The 18,689-nt window shown below is 40.8% G+C and overlaps 1 protein-coding gene across 1 annotated transcript; it reads left to right on the top strand.

The window, feature by feature from the left end:
* Window positions 1-1,813: 1,813 nt before the first annotated feature.
* On the top strand, window positions 1,814-18,587 carry chga (chromogranin A). Its single transcript, XM_077219459.1, has 8 exons — window positions 1,814-2,075; window positions 2,744-2,793; window positions 3,729-3,822; window positions 5,155-5,223; window positions 5,471-5,554; window positions 9,940-10,248; window positions 15,673-16,031; window positions 18,017-18,587. Exons 1-8 carry the CDS (start codon window positions 2,030-2,032, stop codon window positions 18,098-18,100), a joined length of 1,095 nt encoding a protein of 364 aa, XP_077075574.1. The 5' UTR covers window positions 1,814-2,029; the 3' UTR covers window positions 18,101-18,587.
* The last annotated feature ends 102 nt before the right edge of the window (window positions 18,588-18,689 follow it).

Below are 18,689 nucleotides of genomic sequence, written 5' to 3'. Positions count from 1 at the left end.
CATTTATGTGAGATTAGAAAAATTGACATATTATACCCAAAAATTCTTCATACAGTGGACTACCAGTAAAATATATACAAATTTGGGACCAAAAATTAATCAGACACTTTGACCTGACCATGTTTTGTGTCTTAAGTGTTTTTTCTTAAATTGCTAATGCAACCTTTTTACACCACAGACTGAACAAAATGAAGCATTGCTCAGTAATTTGTTGACCTAAATTGGTATCTAATTATGTACTTAAATTTAACAGCTGGCAGCTTTTCAACCCAATTCATTGGTCAGACAGTATAACAGAAGGATGGCCAAAACCAGTGAAATATCAAATGATTTTGAGTTCTAGTCATATTTTATTACCATTTTCGAAACTATAGCGAATAAACTGTGATCTTGCGAGAAATGTTGAAGGTGTTTGAATAAATTTTGTAAAACCCAACAGGAATAAAATGTGTAAATGCAGCTGCCTCTAATGTGCAATATTGCTGTCTTGTATTCTATGTCATCCATGCACTATATGATAAATGAAGCCTAAATGGCTTGTTTAGATACACAATGAATGGCAGATAAACAGTTTTCATGAGCTACAAGGACATTTAACAAGTATTGCAATGAACAAAGCATATTTCAATGAAAGAAACCTATGGAAACATAAAAGTATAAGTGGCAAACAAACAGTTAAGCATACATGTTTTATCAGATTTGCAAATGAATTTTATCCCACATCTAAGAATATGCTTTCTGATCACATTCACTCTATTTCATTCCCTTCACCTCTCTTTCTAATGCATCTCTACTGTGCTCAATAAATTAGTTGGTGGGGTAATCACTTATGGTTCCCCTGAGGTCCATCATTTACTGCATATGCCAAGGTTTAATGCTGTCCCTAATTGAATTACTTTATGTTTTGAATGACAGGCACTACTGATCGACTTATGTTTAGTATTCTGCACAAAAATTTGTTCAAAACAATACAGTATAGCTTTATCTCAGCCGGTCATTCAGTTTGTTTTTATTGGGACCAAATGACTGCAAGTTGAATTTATTTTCCTTTAATATTTTACAGACATGATCTTAAAGTGTCCGTGATCTTATTTTCATAAATCAGTCAATCAAGACGTTTATGTAACAATGTTATGAGACATTTTTGTTAATATATGTGACTGATATCAGTTTGACAAAGCAGATTTGACACATATTATATTTTGGGCCTTATATTTAGATTTTTTTTAAATTAGTTAATTATTTTATTTATAATTATTATTATGATTGTTATTATTATTGACAGAAATCAAGATTGGCTTTGATATGCCTAGTTTTGGAGTTTTAGGAGAGGGTGATGTTATGATAAGATGTGACAATATGCTTATGCATTTGCCCGCCTTTTAGCCTGAAGCAGAATATTAATAGATCGAAAATCAAGCACACCATTCCTATATCTTAATGGATCTATCTATCTATCTATCTATCTATCTATCTATCTATCTATCTATCTATCTATCTATCTATCTATCTATCTATCTATCTATCTATCTATCTATCTATCTATCTATCTATCTAAAATCTTTATTTATTATTTATCATTATCTAGCTAATGTATATATCTATCTGGATGCATTTATTTAAGCAAAATTATTAACTTTTTTCTTTATCATTATCTATCTACCTAATGTGTGTATAGTAGCCTATACACATGCATGTATTGATGACAAATATTATTATTAACTTTTTTCCCCCTTTATCATTTAGTAGATGGTGAACTAAGCAGCTGTAGCCTACATTATACTGATGTCATTTCCTCTTCATCAAGTCTTCTATATAAGGCGGCATCGCTGCGGTTTGTGAGTAGTGACACTGAGGCATTGTGATCTGTGGATCCGGCGAAACAAATAAGAGCAGACGGCTTATGCGCATAATGCATCCATAAATCAGCGAGTGTTTTCATTCTCTCTGAAGAAAGGAAAGTACTAACGTTCATTCGCTTTCCTCTGGCACGACGGTTCAACGGTTGCCTGCGCTTCACATTAAGAAAATGATCGCTCGAGGATGCGCTGGTCTCGTGGTGCTGGTGAATTTTGGTAAGTGTGCAAGATGTGCAAATGATATGTGCAAATGAATGTGCAATTGAATACTTAGTGTTATTTTTGGATGATGTGTTGTTGATTCTTTACATTTTATAAATGCGAGCTGTTACATATCTCTGTCAGCACCACGGACAGCGGATACAACACTTGTGAGGAACGCAAATTAGCTTTTCACACTTGACATGTGCACCCGTAATTGTGGTTTATAATGTTCCATTGCATGTTAATGTTTGCATAAGGTCAGCTAAATGAATCGGACCAATACAGCCCAGCCAGTTTTAATAACCGCTTGTTTATCTGTATAAATGTCGCACGCAGGTCCGCTCTGTTTTTTTTATTTTTATCTATAAAACATACAGCAAACATAATAATGTGCCCATTAACGCGTTTCGCGTCTTCGTTCTAGATATTTTAACGGTTTCCCTAAGATTACACGCAGCGCGTGAAAGTTTCTGCGACTGTACAAAGAATATGAATATTTAATAAGATAAGCATCGAAGTAGTTTATAATTGGTTGTCAGTTACTTAACTCAAAGATTAAAGCTGACTTTTTAAAAGACTGTCAAGTCAACACAGGGTTATAATTACTGTAATTCTATGCTAATTTGGTTATATCATATTTTGTCATATTTTGTTGATCAAAACATTCTCTCTACTTCTAGTCTTCTCAGTGCCTGTCTCTCCAGGTCACATGGATGATAAGGATGTGAAGGTACGTGTTAGGTAGTATTATTTTAATGTGTATTTTGAGCAGCCTTCTGAGAAACAGGAGCATAAGGATGCACAGAATGGCAGCAGCAATAGTCCATGTTGTCAGGAAGTGTGGAGGAAAGCAGCATAAGTGAGACAGTGACTCAACAACACGACTTCAGCCTAGTGACAGCTGGTGCCATGTGTGCTTACTCAGAGGAGGCTGCATCTACAGATGACTGCAAACTGTGCTTTGATCAACTGAATTAAAACTTAAATTAACGTTGGGTTGCATTAATTTAACTTATATGAGATTGTCAGATGCCTCTTTTTTGTCTTTGCCAATGAAAAACACCTTAAGAGAGGGTCTGTTTTAATATTGGTCACTAGAAAATCTCGAAATCTGTACAAATCTGACATTTTGGGGAAAAGACATCACCAATATCAAGTTGCAAACAGATGCTGTTCTCCTCAGTAAAATGATAACGCCATTTCAGCAACACTTAGTCTTACTGAGGGAGGCTGTTTTTCCCTGACAGCAGAGAAATGTTTGACTTTGTGGGAATGTGCAGCCAGACAAATCGGAGAGACAAGTGTGTGTGTGTGTTGGAAATGAAAGCACTGAGGAGGAAGTGACATTGATTGAAAGTGTAATGTAAGACAATAAGGATGGCAGGCTTTGAGATATTATTGTCAGCTGCTGCTAATGTGTGTCCTCTGTCACATTGATCTCATAAATGTGTGTAGAGTCCATATATACACACTCCTATTAAAAAACGACAGGAAAGACTTTTACATTGTTACAAAAAATTCTGTTTCACTTAAGCTGTTCTTTTGATCAAATAATCACTATGTCCTCAGTCACATTGATCTCGTGAATGTCTATATAATGTATGACATAATACCTTAAAAATGTCGTGCTGTTCCCGATCCCAACCTTTCTCTGTCTTTATATAGGTGATGAAATGTATTGTGGAAGTAATTGCGGATACCCTTTCCAAGCCTCATCCCATCCCAGCGTCCCAGGACTGCCTTGACATTCTCGGCTCTGGTGAGTGCTTGCAATAGTGACACCTGGACTACTACTATTTCCATATATTTAGCTGCACTTGGTTGCACCTCTTCCCTATCATCTGCAGTGACCTTCCCAATATGATAAATATATGCTGTCGTCGCTGCTGTGACTGCACGTTTCCTCAAGTTAATGGAGCAAAGTAATTAAAGACAGTCATAGTGTGAAGCTTTGCCGTGCACTGTCCAGTCACATTGCTGGGTCTTTTTCTTTGATTGTTTAATAGTTGAAAAATCAATCATTCTATTCACAAGCCAGATATTGTTACTGAGATAACACTTACAACAGTGAAATCAAACTCTCTGTGAGAGGCTTACACAATGAGTCTAGGACAAAGAAACAGTGAAGGACAGAGATTGACTGAACGAGAGAGAGGAGGACAGATAAGTGGAGAATTTCATAAATGCACTGTAAAAACTTTAGTATTTTTAACAGAAACAAATGTAAAACATTCTAAAAACATAGATAATTGTAATTTACCTTACCAAATACATTTTACAAAAAAGATGATATGATATAATTGTACTGTACAAATACTGTACACAAAATGTATTGCTTTTAGAGGTAAAAATAATTATAATGATATTATCAGAGTATATAATTCATCTTATAATTCAAAACCTTATAATTTGTTGAATTGTATATTTAACAAGTACACAATTTATTGCAAATTATAATTTCTGATTTGTAAAAAATTATATAAGAATAAAATATGATTCACTTTATTGTTCATAGAAAAAGGGGCATTCCCAAGATTTCCTGCTTGAAGACACCTCTTTTATTATTAATACAGTAACAAATAGAAGTAGTTCAAATAAGTTAGTGCATTAATTGTATTATTTAAAGACATGCAGTTGTATCTGTAAAAATATACAGACACCAACATGGCATTCCCTAATGCTTGTCCATTTTACGTCTTCTCTGTACTTTTTTACAGTATATACTGTCAACTACAGCTGTTAGTTTTAACAAGACAAGAAATAAGACAAGAGACATGTTGAGAGGGAAAGTATGGAGAAGAGTGAATAGCATTGCCACGGAGGGAGCAGCCGACTCCGCATGCTCTCTTTGTCGGTCAGCAGAAAGGGAAAAGCTTGACTCAACGTTAATTCAACGAAAATCTCTCCTCTCTCCCTCTTTATGCTATCACTTTCTCTCTCTTCTGTCTCAGCAGTCCTGATGATTAATAGTGCTGCTCAGACGAAGGCAGTACATTTCAGGGCAATTAATGCAAATAATGTAAAAATAAAGTAAAGTGCTGACTGCTAAAAAAGTAGGAGCTGTGTGTGAGGTATTCTGTGTATTTTGCAGATGACAGGCTTGTGAGCATCCTGCGCCACCGAAACTTTCTCAGAGAGATGCAAGATATCGCTGTGGAGGGTAAGAGGCAGATGCTCCAGATTTTGGTTGGGACAAACTCTGTTTCCTATAGAGAAATGCTAATGGCTGCAGAATGACAGTCAGGTGCTAATGGCTTTTTTGGCAGCATTAGATCATTTGAAATGTAGAGTGGAGAATTGTATAACACTGCTGAAGATCTCTTAAAGAGAATTTATAGATTCTGTTTTATTGCCAAGAAACTTGCTATGTCTACTTGTGACCGTGTCTCCACCAAACATCTTCTCAGGAGCCAGTGAGAGAGCACAGAGACACCCAGGAGACACACCTGATCATGTGACCAGCCTCCCTAAAGACATGAAGAAAACTGCAGGTGAGATGAATCCACTTCTTAATTGTCATGATACATGACTCTATACAAGTCTGTTACATCTTTTTTTCTTTACATTGTTTTTAATTTTCCAGAAAAGTTGGGACATTTTTTAAAAAGCAATTAAATCAATAATCTGTAATAAAAAAAATCTCTCGAACCTTTGTTTAACTGACTGAAGTACAAAGAAAAGATTTCCCATGTTTTGTACTGCCCAAGTTAATTGTATTTTGTAAAAATAAACACATTTAGATTTTGATGGCTGCAACACACTCTAAAAGAGTTGGGACAGAGGCATGTTTACCATTGTCACATAACCTTTCCTTTTAATAATTACACTTTTTAATAGTTTGGTAATTAAGGATAATCATTTTTGAAGTTTTGGAAGTGGAATTTTTTATGCCAAATCCCGGCTGATACAAGACAATTGCTCAACAGTCCATGGTCGTCGATGTCTGATTCTCCTTTTCAAGATGGCTCATCCATTTTCAATCAGAGATAGATCTGGACTGCAGGCAGACTGTCACATCGGTGAAGAGTGTCTAGAAACCACTGTTTTAGCATGTGCAGATTGAGGCCTGGCAATGTCATGCTTCCCAGGAAAGCTGTCATCTTGATGGCAGTATAAATCTCTGGACAATCCCAAATACGCCTTCCACATCAATGGTATCTTCCCACATATGCATGTCACCCGTGCTGTTTGCCCTGAGGCAAACCCATCCCATGTTTGCTTTTGCACCTGTTGGCGATGAAAGTCTCGATGGTCCCTTTTGTCTTTGGGACTGAGAACTCAATGTCTGTTTTTTACAAAAACAAGTTGAAACGTGGACTCATCTGACCACAGCACACATTTCCACAGTGTGGGCCCAAAGAACTCGGCAGCATCTCTGAACATCTCTGATGTATAGCTTTGTAGTTTTTTCCTTGCGTAACAGAGATTCAAGTTGCATTTCTTGATGTAGCGGCATACTGTATTAATTGAAAACGGTTTTCCAAAGAACTCCCGAGTCCATGTGGCTATATTTAACACAGTAGGATGATGGTTTCTCATGCAGTGCCATCTGAGGGCTCAAAGGTGTCACGGAACGGGTAGGGCAAAAAGGTGTGAGGACTCAAATGCAGGAGAATGATTTATTACAAAAATAAACAAACACAAAGCAAAAACCCACGAGGGGGAAAAAGACAATGAACAAAAATGAAACAACAACTGAACCTTAACATGAAGCGGGGAACGGGGAATCGCGGGGAACGGGAGACATTAGACAACGATCCGACCAAGACTGCAAACAAGAGGAGACTTAAGAAGGGAACAAATCAAGAGGGGACAGGTGGAAGAACTCAAACAATAATCAGGTAACGAGGGGGAGGGATCAGACAAGGACAAGAGCACATGGCCCACAATAACAAAACACCCATGTGCAACACAAGACAGGACAGGCATGTGACATTACCCCCTCCCTACGGAGCGGCTACCAGACGCTCCATAAGACCAAGGCAGGGCGGGACGGGAGGGAAACACCAGGGCGGGACGGAAGGGCGGGACGGGAGGGACAGACCAGGGCGGGACGGGAGGGACAGACCAGGGCGGGACGGGAGGGACAGACCAGGGCGGGACGGGAGGGACAGACCAGGGCGGGACGGGAGGGACAGACCAGGGCGGGACAGACCAGGGCGGGACGGGAGGGACAGAACGCTTAGTCCTGGGAGGCCAGGGCGAAGCACACAGTCCATCGGGCGGCCAGGGCGAAGCACACAGTCCATCGGGCGGCCCGGGCGAAGCACACAGTCCATCGGGCGGCCAGGGCGAAGCAGACAGTCCATCGGGCGGCCAGGGCGAAGCAGACAGTCCATCGGGCGGCCAGGGCGAAGCAGACGACCCATCGGGCGGCCAGGGCGAAGCAGACGACCCATCGGGCGGCCAGGGCGGTGAAGACCCCCCATCGGGCGGCCAGGACGGTGAAGACCCCCCATCGGGCGGCCAGGGCGGTGAAGACCCCCCTTCGGGCGGCCAGGGCGGTGAAGACCCCCCATCGGGCGGCCAAGACCCCCCATCGGGCGGCCAGGGCGGTGAAGACCCCCCATCGGGCGGCCAGGGCGGCGAAGACCCCTCGGGTGGCCACGACGGTGGCTCGGGCTCAGGAACAGCAGATACCGGCTCAGGAACAGCAGACACCGGCTCAGGTACAGCAGACACCGGCTCAGGTACAGCAGACACCGGCTCAGGTACAGCAGACACCGGCTCAGGTACAGCAGACACCGGCTCAGGTACAGCAGACACCGGCTCAGGTACAGCAGACACCGGCTCAGGGACAGCAGACACCGGCTCAGGTACAGCAGACACCGGCTCAGGTACAGCAGACACCGGCTCAGGTACAGCAGACACCGGCTCAGGAACAGACACAAGAACAAACACAGAAACAAACACTGGCTCTGGCGCTGGAACAGGCGCTGGCTCTGGAACAGAAATTGGCTCCAGCATTGGAACAGGCCTTGGCTCTGCCTCCGGCTCTGGAACAGGCACTGGCTCTGCCTTCGGCTCTGGAACAGCAGACACTGGCTCCGGCTCTGGAACAGACACTGGCTCTGTCTCCGGCTCTGGAACGGGCACTGGCTCTGCCTCCGGCTCTGGAACGGGCACTGGCTCTGCCTCCGGCTCTGGAACAGCAGACACTGGCTCCGGCTCTGGAACAGGAGACACTGGCTCCGGCTCTGGAACAGCAGACACGGGCATGTCCAGGATCCGAGCCAGACGCTCCAAATAGTCCATAAGTGCCTTGGCGGCCACACGAATGGGCATCTCCTGATCTGTCTCAGACTGGGCAGACGGGACGTGCACAGTTTCTGACTGCGCAAACGGAGCGTGAACAGTCCCTGGCTGGGCAGACGTGACGTGAACATTCTCTGACTGGGCAGACAGGACGTAAACAGTCTCTGACTGGGCAGACGGAACATGAACAGTCTCTGACGTGGCCCCTCTTCTCCGCTGAGTCCTCATTTGGTCGGATCGTTATGTCACGGAACGGGTAGGGCAAAAAGGTGTGAGGACTCAAATGCAGGAGAATGATTTATTACAAAAATAAACAAACACAAAGCAAAAACCCACGAGGGGGAAAAAGACAATGAACAAAAATGAAACAACAACTGAACCTTAACATGAAGCGGGGAACGGGGAATCGCGGGGAACGGGAGACATTAGACAACGATCCGACCAAGACTGCAAACAAGAGGAGACTTAAGAAGGGAACAAATCAAGAGGGGACAGGTGGAAGAACTCAAACAATAATCAGGTAACGAGGGGGAGGGATCAGACAAGGACAAGAGCACATGGCCCACAATAACAAAACACCCATGTGCAACACAAGACAGGACAGGCATGTGACAAAAGGTCACACCTTGCCCTAGATTCTATCAAAGAAAACAGCTACTTTGACATTTTCACATTTCAAAGGACAGAAGACAGTCATCCAGTGCTCTTGAAGCATATTTTAGTTTAAATCATTGTATTCTTCTCTATAGTGCTGCACTTAGCAGAATCAGGGCAGAGGGCACATCTGCTTCTTCTGGTGGGCATTGTTTCTTACTAGTGCAAGCGCACACTACCATGGTACGGTGGTACTGAGCTTGTAAAATGTCTTATGCCCACCCCCATGGACTTTTGAATTGGATATGTCATCGTTGAGGTCTGTGGGCACAAGTATGTGGGGGCTAAATATCATTCTGTATTCTGTGTCAAACACTGATTGTGTTTTAATATATGCCCTAATTTGTGAGTGGGTGGTCAGTGTACTTTGTTGTTCACCTCATTTGACCTCATTCAAAAGAGCTGACCTTGAAAATTGTGTCATCCATTTCTATGATCTGCATGTATTGCAAATACACTTTCATCTAGTCATCCCACTCGTCAGTCTCCTTATTCGGGGAGGTAAGCAGTCAGTGGCCTCAAGATAACATGTTTTTCTTTGGTTAACAACACACCATTTATTTTTTTGGAAGTACAGCACTGAGGTCAGAAAGATTGATCCAAAGATTTAAACAGTTTGTTCCACAGCCTTGCACTTCCATGAAAAGGTACTGTAGCTGAATCCATTATAGATTAAACAAACCTGAAGGCTTTGACCTGAAAGAAAACAAAATTGAACAAAATAATATTGCATATTCAATGCATAAATAAATACATTTTATTTATTTATTTATTTATATTCATAGATGAATCAAACCTGAAGGCTTTGACCTGAAAAACAAATAAAATATCACTCATTTACTGTATGTAATTGACAATTTCATCCATCCATCCTGCAGCAAACAGGAATTAAGAAAAATATTTATTCAGATTAAATTGATACACAAATGTGCACTTAACCTCAACATAACAATTTACCATCCTACAGACGATCAGTTAAGGTTGGTTGCCATGGAGAAAACAAAGGCATTTGCAGAGAAGAGAGGAGCAGGAGAGGAGAGCTCCCTGGAGAGTGAGGAGACAGAGCAGGAGTCTAAAAAACAGAACCAGATTGCTGAGGAAGAGGAGCATGAAGAAGACGAGAGTCCTAGCAATCACATCTCCAACTCTATAAACCCAGAGAAGAAAAGAGAGTCACAGGAGGAGGCCACAATAAGGGATGAGGAGAAACAGGAGGAGAAGAAACTCTCCAGCTTGGAAAAGGAAGAGGGAAATGATCCGCCTCACCATAAAGAGGGTAATGATGAATGTGACATGTGCAATGCCATATGTGCAACTTTCTGAGTTTATATTTGTGTTTGGAACAGCATTAATTTATGATATGATATAGCAAACAGCAATCTCACTGAAGATTAGCTGCAGGGACACATTATAGACTGTCCCGACAGGCCCTGTGCTCTGGGACTTCTCAAATTCAGTGGCCTCCTGCTGAGAAGCTTGTGGTGGCTCAATACCTGGAAACAAGCCACTGCAGATGTACAAATGATAGATGAACAGTGCTTGAATGTGTGCCATCAATCCTGCCACATTGTAAAATACAAAAAAAAAGGGAGAAGTGTCATCTGTTCCAGGCTCCTACACAACACCAATAGAATACTCTGATGCTCTATACTACTAGATTTCCCAATTCAATTTCGATTCACACTCTCAATTGAATGTTGATTTTGGATTCTAATTTGATTCAAATAGTTTCTGATTCATTTAGGGGTATTTCAGCTATGTCATGCCCAATTTGCTTGAATATGAAAAAAAATTCTCTCTGTTAATGCTGTAAACAACACAGGGTTTCAGAATGTTTTAAACCAGTAACTGATTTTCTTGAAATACTAATTAAAACAACTGACTAATAAGAGTCATTTGTTTCAGGAATCGGGCTACGCTGGTTATGCTTTATGTTTTTTATTCACTTAAAAACAGCTAATCAGAAGTATTTTTTCAGGAATCGGACATTGAAGGCATTAGATACTTGTTTTGTGTTAGCAATAGAAAGAGCTTTTTTTGTATTTTTGTTATATATGGTGCAGGGACAATGCACACTAATGATACATAATTAAATGTAAAGTGTGCCAGAATTTTACATCTGCTGTCCCTGGACAGATCTTGATATGTCACACCTAAAAACAAACAAACAAAAAAGCAAAAAAACTCAAAAAAACAATATAGCTGGGACAATAACTAACAACAGAGGTTTCACCTATCTAAACACAAAAGAACACAATGAGCCAGCCAACCACATTGGCATAGCACAAGAGGCACAAACAAGCAAACAAACAAACAAAACAAAAAGGCAGGACAAGGAAGACAGTTCAGCAGCAAGATTTCATGTCAAGCGTAATGTAAACAGTCCTGACTAACTATTAACCATTTCTTTAAGTTATGTTTAAAAGAAGCGTACGATTTAAAATTCCTAATGTGAATTGGAATGAGATTCCATTCACGAGCAGCCCTTACTGAAAAAGCTGTTTGACCAAGCACACTCTTCCTAAACGGGACAAATCAGTCACCTCTTGCTGCACTCCTTGTAGATCTGAGAGCATTTGGTGCTGTGCTCACAAACTGGCACAATACAGGAGGAGCCAATCCATGCTGAATTTTGTACACAAGGCAGAGATCTGCATATATAATCAAGTTTTCGAAATTCAATAAATTATATATTTTTTAAACATGACAATGATGATAATATTTGGATTTCCTATTGAGTACTTTAAGAGTTTTCTTATATAGGGATAGTAGTGGTTTACGAGAAGTGTTGCTAGCTTGTGACCAGGTTGTCAAACAGTGATATGAGATAAAATCATGGAGTGCATGAACATCATAGCGGCCCTTTTTGAGATGCAGCTACGGACATATCTAAAATTTGCCAGGTTGTACTTAATGTGATTACAAACCTTCTTAATGTGTAATTTAAAAGTAAGATTGTTATCTTTGTAAACTCCAAGATATTTAAACTCTGAGACGACTTGTAGTCTCTTGCCTGCTACGACTATATCAGGTTCTACACAACGACATTTAGATTTACTTAAAAACATACATACAGTTTTGGATACATTCAGTTGAAGACAATTATGATTTAACCATTCTGTGATCTTTTGCATTGATTTTGATACCAGATCAGCAGCTTGAGCTGCACTGTTAGCATGTACAAAGATTACTGTGTCATCTGCATACATTTGGGTATTGACATTAGGACAAACATTTGGCAAGTCATTTACATACAATGAAAATAAAAGTGGACCCAAAATAGAGCCCTGTGGGACACCTGCAGATAAGGAAATTACACTTGATTGACGATTCCTTACTCTAACGAACTGAGTCCGATGTGTTAAATAAGATTCAACCCATTTAATAGTGCCTGTATCAAAATTAAAAGTTTTTAACTTAGATAAAAGAACTCCATGATTAATGGTGTCAAATGCTTTTTTTAAATCTAGGAAAACAGCACCAACAACCCCTCCTCGATCCAACTGTGACTTGACTTTGTCAATGAAATAGCAATTGGCTGTTTCTGTTGAATGATTAATATGGAAGCCAAATTGATATGGATGTAGAGAGAGTAGGAACTAGTATTTAAATGATTTATCATTTGTTCTGAGACAAGTTTTTCGGCCACCTTGGAAACCACCTGCAGGATACTAATAGGTCTATAGTAAAGGATGGACAAACGATCACCTCCTTTGAACACAGGAAAAACTGCAGCCAACTTCCACACATTTGGGACAAATCCCGGAGCAATTGAAAGGTTAACAATTTTTGTTAATGTTTTATTTTCTTAAAACGTAAAATGATTATAAATAATTATGAATAACTGAATTATAACAGAAAATCTATCTTTCTTCCTAGCCCTAGTCATGGTATACATTGTCGTCTCTTTTTTGATTTTAATTATGGTGTTTTCTCTCCACTTTGTGCCTTTTCATCTCAGAATTGTGGCATTATATAGCATATTTACAATTGTTATATAGCCATTAAATGTATACTTTGTAGTTTTTTTTTTACAAAATGTAAAAAATCTATATAATGATGATGAGCGAGTACATCATGAATCCACCTTCCAAACTGTGCTTTTGTCTTATCCTGCATCACTACAGTACGCCTATAATAAGTGTTTATATTCTGAATATTTTAAACCTGGCGGGATGACAACCGCTGCGAAGTAGCCCAGTACCTGTGTGACTCGTCATATTATACATAAACATAGAGAAGTAGTTCAGGCTACATTGTTTTTCTGCAAGACGCATGCAGTTGTGTTCAGTTAACTGCTAGAGCACCAAAATGTACTTGGGCTGCATTTAAATTGCAAATATTAAAGGTGCAATGTGTAATATTTCTGAGGATCTATTGACAGAAATGCAATATAAGATCCATAACTATGTTTTCAGTGGTGTATAAAGATCTTGCATAATGAACCGTTATGTTTATATTACCTTAGAATGAGACATTTATATCTCCATAACCACAGGCACCCCCTTCTATGGTGGTCTACATATTGTGTCGTCATGTTTCCATAGTAGCCCTAAATGGACAAATGCGTTTTGTTACTATGTTGCTCTTCGTGCAAGAAGCAAGCTTAGATCAGCGAATAAAACACTGACACAATGATGAACAAGTAACAATAATATTCGCAATAACATATAGTTTTACTGAATAATTAAGTAAACATAATTTCTTAATTTATCTTTGTAAAGAAACCTCATTGCTGAACTAGCTACTCTCTGCTGTCTCAGACGATGACATATTTTCCTGTCGGCCACCGTAACTTTTGTTGGTTGCAATTCGTAACCTCACCACTAGATGCCACGAAAAATCACACACTGCACCTTTAATGCAAAGATCCGATCTTTTGACCAGATCCGATTTTTTGGCCCGCCTGTATACACAGCCTGTATCCGATATCTGCCTTTATATTAATTCCCGCCCAATATGATTTTCGGTGATCGTTTTACTATCAGCATTGCATGGCCGTGCTGTTAAATTTATTTATATATTTCATGTTGGACGGTCATTATAATTTTCGAGCATGGATAAGATAACAGCTGTCATGACTAATTAATGTTTTGGAGCGCAAAATCTGACGGAACAGATATATAGTTCGGAAATAATTTTGCATTCAAAGTAACTTTCATGAACTATGGACATAGAACCTGGTTCCTGACAAAAACTATATATATATATATTGCTAATGTTCTCAGTCACTCAACTTGCAGCAGGCTCCTGAAGTCACCCTTAAAGGAATAGTTCCAGAGTCAGTCTGTTGAATTTCAGAACTGAATCAGTCTACGCGCGAGTGAGTAGGCCTAACCTAATAGTGAAGCTTGTTGGTTTATTAACAGCGAAGTTATCACCTCATTGCTGAGAAATATAATGTAGCTTTCAGTAGTGAAGCTGTTTTATTCATAAAAGTCACGGGCAGAGGTTGAAAACCAGCTCCTGAATGTTTCTGTGTTCGCGCATTTTTTTTCTTTACAAAGATAAATATAAAGTTCTCACCTCAATAAAAAGCTGTGAGCGAGCGCATACAGGCACGTCTGCCTCATAATACAACATTAAAAAGCTATCTTTGTGAATAAATGTGTCGTCCTCACCTTGTGGTGGTTTGGAATTCAAAGGGGAATCGGATATGCATGTTTAGACGTAGGTCAGATGTCCAGATATTGGATATGGACACATTTGGAAGTGGCTCAGATCGGATGCGATAAAATCGGATCTCTTGCAGATTGTTGTGTTTACACGTGTTCAGCAAATTCCGATCTGTGTCATATGTGAGTAAAATATCAGATTTTTTGTGCCAGTGTAAACTCAGCCTTAAGTGTATCTTTAAATCCCACAATTGCAACATTAATGACCTCAAATGACCATAATCCATCCATGATCTGTACAGCTTTAAGCCCAGCAGACTGAACAAATAGCCATAGTGCTCCTGCTAATGATATATTCGATCAATAACAACGTAATCACTACTCTGTGAAAAGTGTTAGTGTTACAGGGATGTCAGGGGAGAATTCATATAACAGGCACAACTCATTTTGCTGAAGTGGTTCGGAATAACAGCAGGAGATTGTTTCTACAACAGGACAAGGTTAAAAAGAGTCAGTAGGGAGGGATGGTAAATGAAGATTGATGGAGGAATTTAGCCATACTCCATGAACAAGCCAGTGTGACAGTGCCTCCATCTATGAAACAAAATCCACACTGTGCTGTGGCTCGCTGAATCGATTCAATAATTTATGTTGGAGGCTGCCCAGATCAGCCAGCTGCCTGCAGCTTGTTAAAAGTGGCCCTCAGATCTCAGAAGAACTTGGTGAAAAATGTCAGACATTTTGTGTGACTTTACTTTAGTGTATTAATAGAAACAATGATTTGGGAATCTGTGTTCTGTGTAATACAGATAAAATGGCAGAACGAGAGTTTTTTTTTCAGGATAAGAGGAATCAAGCAGTGAGTAGTGAGTGGCAAGTGAGAGCATTTCATTTAGAAGAGTGCTGCTTTTGCTGAAGCTGCACTAAAGTAAATGTATGTGTGTGTGTGTGTATGTGTGTGTGTGTGTGTGTGTGTGTGTGTGTGTGTGTGTGTGTGTAGAATAATAAGAGAGAAAAGATTGAGATAAAGAGAGATAGAGAAGATATAGTGTAATAATCATAACTTTACTCTCTTTTATCTGAAGGGAAAACAGCCACAGATGATCTCGAAGCAAATCCTGATGTAAAACAATCCATCATGGAGGACAGAAAGGAGCACAAGGAAGCTGAAACAGAGAGAACACGTTCAAAAGAAGAGCAGGAAGAAGAGGAGGAGAAGAAGAAGAGCGAGGTTGGAGTAAAGCAGTGGAGTCGCGTGAGCAAACTATCCCACAAGAGGGTGGAGACCAGACCAAAACTGGATGAACACTGGGAAGCGCCACACCACTCTAAGGAGAGTGAAGATTTGTGGAGGAGCCCAGAGGAGCAGGAGCTGCAGCTCATGGCACGAACTGAACAACAGAACAAAAGAGATGAAGAGGGCAGCGGCAGCAGGAAGACAGGGGTATGACACCTTGTTGACACATTTTCTTAAAGGATCAAATCCAAAAAGTTTTTTTTTCTTTTTTTTTCTGTGCAACACAAAAGTATAATTTACTCTTTCAATAAATCCATGGTTCATAGTGACAATGTTGGTCAAACTCCAAAAAGAGCAACAACATAAAAACCATATTAATGTATCAAAATAGTACATACAAATCATATTCCTAATCACTTAAAGTAAACCGATATTGTATGACATAGCGTATTTGTACTGTTTGTCAAATGGGCCCCCTGCCATTTCAGCAGTACAGCGGTAGTGCCAGGTGGACGTAACATCTCCGTTCCCTCCTCAGGGAAAGAGGGTTACATAAGTAACCGAGACGTTCCCTTTCGTTCAGTCACTCAGTTACCTCAGTGACTGACGAATGGGGGTCCCAATCTAATCTCGCCACTGCGGCTGTCTTCAGTGTCCTGCGCAAGCCCCAGCTCCCTTGTCGTGAGATTAGCACAAATAAAGGGGCCAGGCTAACGCAAGAATACCAAGGTCCAATACCATATCCCAAATGTAATATGTAACCGTGCCTACCCTTCTTAGGGAGGTCTTAAAATACACATGACCGAGTATGGGATACATATGGAGAACTGGGTGGAATGTTTCGAGAGTGGCAGAGAACTTACAGTCCTTGGAGGGGTGCTATGGGTCGCCAAGCCAGGTGGACACAACTGCATCGCCACAGCGCGCTCCACCGGGGGTACCCCAATGACTTCCACGACCTCTTGACCTTCTGATGCAGCTCCGGGAAGAAAGGGACTGGGGGCGAGTGCTGAATCATCCAGCCTTGAGCGCTCGGGGGAGGGCGGCGGGCGCCACTCCAACCCGATGCTCTCAGCTGCCCGGGCCAACTTCACCAACTTCACCCAGAAGCTCCACGGCTTGCAATGAAACTCGTCGGGTTGTTCCACTCCGTAACCCTCAGATCACCCTGGCCACCAGCCAAAGTATCCCCTCTCGAGGAGGAGATAGATTGAGGTGTGGCAGAGGGGAGTCTACCTCCACGGAAGTCATTGAGTCTCGTCCTTAACACCGCGATGGCCATTTTCCCACAATGAGAACATGACTCATCCACGTCAGGCAGATGGACTATGCGCCCACATCCAGAAACACACAGGCGAGACTCTTTAAAAAGACGTGCCCGTGCAGCTCTTTTAGAAAAGGAAAAACTCTTTCAGCAGTGCTGAAGCGCCCAGCGGAGAAACACAAGCCGCTTGCAAGCCACTGCACAGACCAGCAGCAGGATCAGGAATCCGCTGGAATGGGCCGTCACACCAACACCAACTGAAGAGTGCTCTTTGCTCGAAGAAGGAGCTTGTTGCTTGGAGTGAAGGAGAAGCACATACACACTTCGGCTCCGAAACAGAAACATAATGCGAGATTGCACTCGTGGCTCCTTTTATACCCACACGGTGGGGCGGAGTTCGTGATGCAAATTCCGCAGACCCATGGTATTTTCATACCATTGGCTCGTCTTCTAGTACTCGAAGATGACAGGGCTCTCTAGCGAATCCCCCATTCGTCAGTCACTGACATTACTTGGAGTGACTGAACGAAAGGGAAATGTTGTTCTTTTGGACTTAAGCAGCACAACTTAACATTGATAATAATAAGAAATGTTTCCTGAGATCCAAATCAGCATATTAGAATGATTTCTGAAGGATCATGAAAACTAGAGTAATGATGCTAAAAATTCAGCTTTCCCTCCACAGGAATAAATCACATTTTAAAATATTTTAAAACAGAAAACAGTTATTTTAAATTGTACTAATATCTCACAATTATTACTGTTTTTTAATCAAATAAATGCAGCCTTGGTGAGTATAAGAGACTTCATTAAAAAAAAAAAAATCGTACCAACCCCAAACCTTTTGAACGGTATTGTATGAATATAAATGTTCATAAACCCTTTTAAAATTCACCAATGGCCTAATTTGTCTCTCCTCTGTCATCAGGATGCGGAGATAGAGAGTCTGGCTGCCATCGAGTCTGAACTAGAAAGTGTGGCTCAGAAACTTCATGATCTGAGACGAGTCTAAGCCGCTCCAGCTCTCCTTCTCTTTCCACTCTGCCCTTCATCTCTCCTTCAGTAGAAAGGCATGTTAACATGAGATGAGGCTCTCACCTATTTGCTCAGTCCACAGCAGCGTAAGCTCTTACCTCAGCGCCGCAGATCCTCTGCTCATTCCCTCTGCGTGTAATATGAACCCTCAAAGCGACTCCTCTGGTGTCAAACATTAAGGTCTTGAGTCAGATCGCTTCACCTTTCCCAGCTCGTCCGCTTTGCTTTATCGTGCTTGCTTCCTGAAGAAATTTGGGCATTGAGTACATTAAATGTAATATATTCGCTAAAACTACCTAGAATTATCACACTAGGTTGAAATTGTAATATACAGATTGTACCTGATATTATGGAGTCTTATGATCCATAGGCAATAATGTTTTTTTTAGGTATGGTGATGACTGTAATTAAATTCTTTTTGGGATTGAAGAAAATAAATAAAGGTCAAAATGAAGTGTTTCAAACCGATTCCATGCAATGTTCAACAGTCTGAACCAAACCTCAAAACTCACCCACAACTGATGTCAATACAGCAGACAAACACTGAATCAAATAATTCCCAATGT

The sequence above is a fragment of the Siphateles boraxobius genome, unplaced genomic scaffold, assembly GCF_051911475.1.
Source record: "Siphateles boraxobius isolate OS27281-9 unplaced genomic scaffold, OSU_SipBor_1 8, whole genome shotgun sequence".
Taxonomy (NCBI): Eukaryota; Metazoa; Chordata; class Actinopteri; order Cypriniformes; family Leuciscidae; genus Siphateles; species Siphateles boraxobius.
Note: the sequence above shows the minus strand (reverse complement) of the source record. Positions and strands in the feature narration are given on the sequence as shown.